This window comes from Sinocyclocheilus grahami, unplaced genomic scaffold (assembly GCF_001515645.1).
Source record: "Sinocyclocheilus grahami isolate Dianchi unplaced genomic scaffold, SAMN03320097.WGS_v1.1 scaffold1593.1, whole genome shotgun sequence".
NCBI classification, from domain to species: domain Eukaryota; kingdom Metazoa; phylum Chordata; class Actinopteri; order Cypriniformes; family Cyprinidae; genus Sinocyclocheilus; species Sinocyclocheilus grahami.
In genome coordinates, this window is record NW_015506772.1 from 79,560 (window position 1) to 87,409 (window position 7,850).

General features: G+C 41.2%; 1 protein-coding gene across 1 annotated transcript; it reads left to right on the forward strand.

Annotated features, from left to right (window-relative positions):
- The first annotated feature begins 3,117 nt into the window (after window positions 1-3,117).
- LOC107571429 (ras GTPase-activating protein-binding protein 2-like) lies at window positions 3,118-3,627 on the forward strand. The gene is made up of 3 exons (XM_016257754.1): window positions 3,118-3,147; window positions 3,220-3,393; window positions 3,487-3,627. The coding sequence occupies exons 1-3, from the start codon at window positions 3,118-3,120 to the stop codon at window positions 3,625-3,627; spliced, it is 345 nt and encodes a 114-aa protein (XP_016113240.1).
- The last annotated feature ends 4,223 nt before the right edge of the window (window positions 3,628-7,850 follow it).

Consider the following 7,850-nt stretch of genomic DNA (forward strand, 5'->3'; position numbering starts at 1 on the left):
CTTTCACAACGAAACACAGCGTCACACACGGCGGCCTTGAGTGAGAAACGGCCGACAGATTCGACAAAGGAGCGTCCAGAAGGACATGTGACGACTCCGGGCTGGACTCCGCTTCGTCCACGGTGAAAGACGATCTGGTGATCCACAGCACTCAGTTGATGTATTTCCTCAGCGACCAGCACGGATCAGCTCCAGGCATGACGAAGCAGATATCGTCCTCTTTTGGAAGAACAAACAAAGTAGTTTCGCTTTCACAACGAAGCACACAGCGTCTTCACGACATGGCGGCGGCAACAATACTACAGCGAGAATAAAAGTTACGCCTTCTTTCTTTGCGTGAACATTTGGGCGGCGTTATGCAAATCTTCCCACATAGTGAGGTAGACATGTGGGGGCGTGTTAGAACGAGGCGTTTTAGGTAGGTGTGGCTGACTCTGAACTTTTATAAAGAATATGTCTTTGGATTTGAGACTTTAGTCTTTGCAACTTTACAGATATTCTTTATGCAACAAGAGCTTGTAACACTCCAAAGAGAAAGGAAACGGCCGACAGATTCGACAAAGGAGCGTCCAGAAGGACATGTGACGACTCCGGGCTGGACTCCGCTTCGTCCACGGTGAAAGACGATCTGGTGATCCACAGCACTCAGTTGATGTATTTCCTCAGCGACCAGCACGGATCAGCTCCAGGCATGACGAAGCAGATATCGTCCTCTTTTGGAAGACCAAACAAAGTAGTTTCGCTTTCACAACGAAGCACACAGCGTCTTCACGACATGGCGGCGGCAACAATACTACAGCGAGAATAAAAGTTACGCCTTCTTTCTTTGCGTGAACATTTGGGCGGCGTTATGCAAATCTTCCCACATAGTGAGGTAGACATGTGGGGGCGTGTTAGAACGAGGCGTTTTAGGTAGGTGTGGCTGACTCTGAACTTTTATAAAGAATATGTCTTTGGATTTGAGACTTTAGTCTTTGCAACTTTACAGATATTCTTTATGCAACAAGAGCTTGTAACACTCCAAAGAGAAAGGAAAAATTGAAATTGCATCATAAGACCCCTTTAAGTTACGGTTAATCAGAGCACAAACCTTTAAAGTTGATATGATTCTTCTTCAATTGCACTGCAAAAACTGATTTTCTTCCTTAGTATTTTGTCTTGTTTTCTAGTATAAATATCTACAAATTCTGGAATTAAGATGCATTTACTTGACAAGTAAAATGACCTAAGATATATTGTCTTATTTTCAAAATTTTGTTAGTATTTGCTTAAAACAAGCAAAAATATCTGCCAGAGGTGTAAGAAAAATAATGTTCTTTAGCCTTTGAATTAAGATTATTTTTCTTACACCATTGGCAGATATTTTTGCTTGTTTTACAGAAAACAAGACATTTCTTAAGTAATTTTACTCGTCAAGCAAATGCATCTTAATTCCAGAATTTGTAGATGTTTATACAAGAAAACAAGACAAAAATACTAAGGAAGAAAATCAGTTTTTGCAGTGTAGCTGGCTATCTACATAGAAACCAGCTGTAAATTGAAATGGCTCGCTGGATGACAGTTTCTGATCCAGACGGACTGTAACGAAGTGGCTGTGTGTTTCTTTTCAGCTTTTCTGAGCGGGCAGACACGCCAGAAACCCAACTAAATGCAAAAGAAAAAAGCTAAAAGAGGCTCAAATTTCATCTGACGTCCCCTTTAAATTCACAAAGTTATGGCTTCATGCACTGCAAAACAGAAATATCTCTCGCTCCACACACATCGTCTTCCGATTTTTCTGTTTGAGACAATAAATGCTCTTGTTTTTAATTCTGCATGTGATGCGGCTCACCGTCACTGATCGATAATGTAAAACTCAGACGAGTCTTCTTGCTCGTGTCCGTTTTTAACGAATGTGACATAGGCATGTGACGCTATCAAATTTTCATGTTGCGATTTAACTGCTAATGCTTTTATCACGGTATACAGTATTATCACGATATTGAAATTTAGTTGCAAAAAAGTGTTGTCATAATAAAGTATAACAGGTTTAATAACTTTTTTCTTATTACAAAAAGAACTGAACATTTAAATACAATAAAGCAATACACAAAGATTCTCACAGATTAAAGGCCAAAAGAATGATAAAGACCAATAGGTAACACTTTACAATAAGATCTCATTAGTTAACCTTAGTTAATGCATTTATTTTAACAATGAGCAATAGCTACATTTGCTACAAAAGTTATTAATCTTTGTTGAAAAATAAAACTGTTATTTCTAGTAGCCCAAGTTCATTAAATAACAGAGTGTGCTATTAAAATTAATGAATGTTTAGAAGAATTTTTCATTGGCAGTTTAACTTATGAATTAACTTATGTTAACTAATGGAGCCTTAATGTAAAGTGTGACCAGCAAAGAATCAAAACACTTTCAAACAATATCTAGAGCACGTTGTAGTCCAGATTAAAATGTGAAAAAAAAACTTTAAAAATAGCATATTAAGTCTAAATATTTAAAGAGTTCACCCAAAAATGAAGATTCTGTCATTAATTACTCACCCTCATGTCGTTCCAAACCCGTAAGACGTCCGCTCATCTTCTAGCGACTCATCTTCATTTTACGAAGCTAAGAGAATACTTTTTGTGCGCAAATAAAACAATAATAACAATTTATATAACAATTCTTCTCCCCGAGTTACTGTCTTCCGCCATTTAGGAGAGTACTCCAGAATGCAATCAACGTAATCAGCGTCATTTACGTTCGGTAGAAAGAGCGCGATTTATCCGGAACGTAAACAACGCTGAATACGTTGCTTAAAATCCTTTTCAGAAACGTAAAGTAGCAGCTGCTTTGTTTACGGGGTTTCGGGGGATAACGGCTGCATTTCTGCTGCTCCATCAGCGCCATCTGCTGTCAGAGAGTGAATGTGCTTTCATCCGCACTTGTTTACATGAGTGCACACACGTCTTTAAGCAGCATGCAGCAGTGTTGTGCATTTAACCGTCTGATGGGAAATGTATTCTTAAAATGCATTCTGAATAATAAATTAATAATTTGAGGTGCCCCCCATAACAATATCGTGCATGTTTATTATGGTGATATATCGCATGCACACATCTAGTCTGACATTGCATTATGACGTGGCTTATAGCTGAGATCATGTTCGTACAGTCTGAACACTGAACACAGCACCAGTGACTGACAGGAGTGAGTGTGTGTGTGTGTGTGTGTGCACAGGAGATCCATAAGAAGGTGATGTCGCTGCAGTTCAGCGAGTGCCACACTAAGATAAGGCGCGTGGATGCCCATGCCACGCTGGGGGACGGGGTGGTGGTGCAGGTGATGAGCGAGCTGTCCAAGAGCGGCCGGCCCATGAGGAGGTTCATGCAGACGTTTGTGCTCGCTCCAGAGGTGTGTGTGTGTGTGTGTGTGAAACGACTAGGGTTGGCTATGACAAGTCTTGGTTAGCCTAACGTGGTACACTTAGCAAGGTGTTTTCACCAGGGCTATTCTGTCAATAAGTTCTATGTGCACAATGACATCTTCTGCTATGAAGAGGAGGTGTTTGGAGACTCTGAGGCTGAGCTGGGAGGTAAAACTACAGAACACACACGTTTACACGGCAGACGTGTTATTTGGGTCTAATGCATGTACATGATTACAGCTGTGGCGGTCTGGCTTTACATGGCATTGCATCTTTACACATCATATTATGAGCTCTTACATTTGTGGATGGGAAACTGAGTCGCTGTGATACAGATATCTGATCATTAAACGTCAAAAAGCTCTGATTGAAGTAAATAAATGTGAGCGCTGCACGTTTCAGTGTTCAACAGGAATGCATTTCAGAGCCGCTCACAATCAGTGAATATCAGTGATGAACTGACAGTGTTTACGCTATGGTTATTATATTATAATTTGTTGTAGATGGATGTAAGATGCATATTTTATGTCATATATTACCTGTTTAAATGAGCAGCTGGAAGTAGTAAAGCAGAGACATTTCAAAACTCCTTTATGATTAATAGCCCCTCATTATACATAATATACTTTTATGTTTGGTTATTGTTGATATTTTGTTTTGCAAGAAAGTACTGTTTCAGTCTTTTTACTACATTTCATTTTAATACGTTTAATTCACCGTGTTGACGTTTCTTTGTAATTGTGAAATTTACTAGCAATTTCTGAGTGAAAATTGCCACCAATTTTTTTTCAGTGCATAGAAATTTCAAAATAAAACTCCCGTGTATTTCAGGATAATAATTAAAAGTCCCTCATTATGCATAAAATCTTTCTTTCCTGTCTATTGTTGGTATTTTGGTGACACAATAAACAGTCTCTTGCATTTAAATCAACATAAACTCTTGTATTTTCTCTCTGAACCGTCCCATCACAGGAAAGACTAAGAATATTATCTAACACATTCAGTTTATTGATTTTATTAGTATCAGCACAATAATCTTTAATCACACTATCATATCCGTAAACTCCAGTATTGATGGACCTCTAGTTCGTATGTATTGATATATGAGAATGTAAACCAGTTTCAGTACATGTAAATATTGAATAAACTGAGTTTAGAGTGCGTGCGCGTGTGTGAGCATGTGTGTATGTGTGCGTGCGTGCGAGTGTGTGTGTGACTGTGTGTGAGAGTGAGTGTGAGTGCGTTTGTGTGTGTGAGAGTGAGTGTGAGTGCGTTTGTGTGTGTGAGAGTGAGTGTGAGTGCGTTTGTGTGTGTGAGTGTGAGTGCGTGCGCGTGTGTGAGCGTGTGTGTATGTGTGCGAGTGTGTGTGTGACTGTGTGTGAGAGTGAGTGTGAGTGCGTTTGTGTGTGTGAGTGTGAGTGTGAGTGCGTGCGCGTGTGTGAGTGTGACTGTGTGTGAGAGTGAGTGTGAGTGCGTTTGTGTGTGTGAGAGTGAGTGTGAGTGCGTGCGCGTGTGTGAGCGTGTGTGTATGTGTGCGTGCGTGCGAGTGTGTGTGTGACTGTGTGTGAGTGTGAGTGCGTTTGTGTGTGTGAGTGTGAGAGAGTGATAGTGAGTGAGAGTGAGTGAGTGAGTGTGTGAGCGTGTGTGTGTGTTTTTGTGTGCGTGCGTGCGTGCGTGTGAGTGCGTGTGGTGCGCGTGAGTGTGTGTGAGATTGTGTGAGTGAGTGAGTGTGTGTGTGTGAGTGTGAGTGTGTGTGTATGTGTGTGTGTGTGTGTGTGTGAAAGTGTGAGTGTGTGTGTGTGTGTGAGTGTGAGAGTGTGTGAGTGTGTGAGTGTGAGAGAGTGATAGTGAGTGTGAGAGTGAGTGAGTGTGTGAGCGTGTGTGTGTTTTTGTGTGTGTGGTGTGTGTCTGTGAGTGAGTGAGTTTGTGCGTTTTTGTGACATATGAGGACACAAATTTGTATAATGACAAAGGTATGACAGGTATTACAAGGAGAAGGTGACTTATGAGGACATTATATATTTTTTTGAGAAAGTAAAAATGCAGAAAGTCTCCTGTGAGGGGTAGGTTTAGGGGTAGGGTTGGTGTAGGGCAATAGAATATACGGTCTGTACAGTATAAAAACCATTACACCTATGGAGAGTCCCCACAATTCACAAAAACAAACAATGTAGTGTAGTTTGTGTCCTAACCACCCGCGACAGCAACACGGGATTCTATTTTAGGAACAGTTTTTATTTTCTGCACGTCGCGGCAGGAACAATCGCTCGCACGCACGCACGCACGCACGCTCGCTCGCTCGCACACACACACTCACTCACTCACTCACTCACTCACACACTCACTCACTCACTCACACACACTCTCACACACACTCTCACTCACTCACACACTCACTCACTCACTCACTCACACACACACACTCTCACTCACTCACACACTCACTCACACACACACTCACTCACTCACTCACTCACACACACACACACTCTCACTCAGTCACTCACTCACTCACTCACTCACTCACTCAAAACTGTTCAGATTGTTCACATCTGAATCATCTATTTTACGTGTCCACTTTTCTTTTCTACACACTCGCCATGTTTTGCTGTCACATCGTATCTACTCTGGACGTGACAAAGCATTGCAGATCATTTGAATGTTGTGTCAGTACGTTATAAATAGAACGAATCAGCGGTTTACTGTCAGGGATTTGTTGTGTCGTGCCGCAAGACAGCGTCACTGATTATAACCAGTTCTTGTATTTTATTGCGTGGCGTCCGGTGTAGACACAATGTAAATTAATGTGGCTTTCTGATGCTATGTTTGAATTTTCATGCCATATTATTTGAAATTAGTGCGGGCCAAACTTTTTTTCTCTCACGGGCCGGATGTGGCCCGTGGGCCGCTTATTGAGGAACCCTGAAATAGAGCATAACGTGTCAGTTGCTGCATTCACATCCAGCGATGAGGGTGAGGGAATACAGGTTTCGTCTAAAAGTAACCGGTATAGGGGTTGGTGGTGCACAGGTAACACAATGTAGTTTAAATGGAATGAAGAAATGGTCAGAGATATGTAGGGGTTTTACCGAAATGTTGTCTGCAACACCGTTGCGTGTGTAAATTAAGTCAAGTTGGTTGCCTGATTTGTGCGTGCTTGTGGTGGTAAGTCGTTTGAGATCAAATGAAGCAAGGAGTGAATGGAAGTCTGTAGCATAAGGCTTGTCTAGATGAATGTTGAAGTCGCCAAAGACTAAAAGTGGACTGCCATCCTCCGGGAATGAGGACAGCAGCCCATCCAGCTCCTCTAGGAAGGTGGTTAGAGTTTGCCCAGGAGGGCGGTAAATTACCACAACCTGGAGTTTTACAGGAGCTGTTACAGTAATCGCATGAGATTCAAATGAGTTGTAATTACATAGGGGAGAGTGGGTTGAGTATTTCCAATTGTTAGAAATGAGCAGACCAGTGAAATTTGGTCTTCAAATGCTGCCATTAAACCACTTCACTTTTCTTTTTTCTTTTACCACAAAAAGATTTATATAGAGACATATGTAAGAATAAAGTTTGTTTGATGTGGACCAAATCTCAGAGTAAAGCCAGAAACAGGACACACTCTGATTACAGACCGGACAACAAATCACTAAAGCAACCAGTGAACATAATGGACAGAAATCTTTAATGCGCATTTTCACACAAATGTGAACTGTATTTACAGAGCATTAAAAACATAGTACATCAGAGTTACTGCTTTATGTGCACAAAATCAGTAGAAAAATATTCTTAAAAAATGAAAACATGGAATGTTGCATTACAGGCAGAAGCTTGTGACAGTCACGCGAAGCACTATATTACTCAAACACAAACATGTTTAACACTGAGAGAACCCCAGAAACACAGACGGCATCAACAACACAAACCATCAGAGAATATCATTGGTTGAGAGGTTTCGAAGGTCCCGCCCATTTACAGAACCAACCAATAGCAGCAGAGAGAACGCAGAGAGGAGACTAAGGTGAGCAGCAGGAGCCCTTTGAGCTGGTGTAAAACAGTGAAGCCTGTTTCACAATCGCACGCCTGCAGCACGAGCGGTGAGCCGTTTATCAGCACAAATCCTCACACGAGAGTCAAAACACGACGTCTACAGCGACAGACACACTAAATCTGCTCAGTTTACAGCTGCGCTTTGAATTCTGGGTAGATTATTGACATATCACGGAGTTCATCTGATTCCCCTCATGTAAATTGATTTTTATAACAATAAAGATTATTTATTATGGCTGTTTATAAATGCAGAAATCAGTGCACCTACAAAAATGATGATCGCTGTTTTGCTTGAAACAGTTTTTATCCACTTTTAACACACACACACACAAAACAAACAAACCACACACACACACACACAAAACAAACAAACCACACACACACACACACACACACACACACA

Excerpts from the sequence above, each read along its gene's own strand:
- LOC107571429 (XM_016257754.1), top strand. The coding sequence starts at position 3,118 with ATGACGTGGCTTATAGCTGAGATCATGTTC. Across the intron at positions 3,148-3,219 it reads TTATAGCTGAGATCATGTTC|GAGATCCATAAGAAGGTGAT; the intron begins GTACAGTCTGAA and ends GTGTGTGCACAG. Across the intron at positions 3,394-3,486 it reads CGTTTGTGCTCGCTCCAGAG|GGCTATTCTGTCAATAAGTT; the intron begins GTGTGTGTGTGT and ends TGTTTTCACCAG.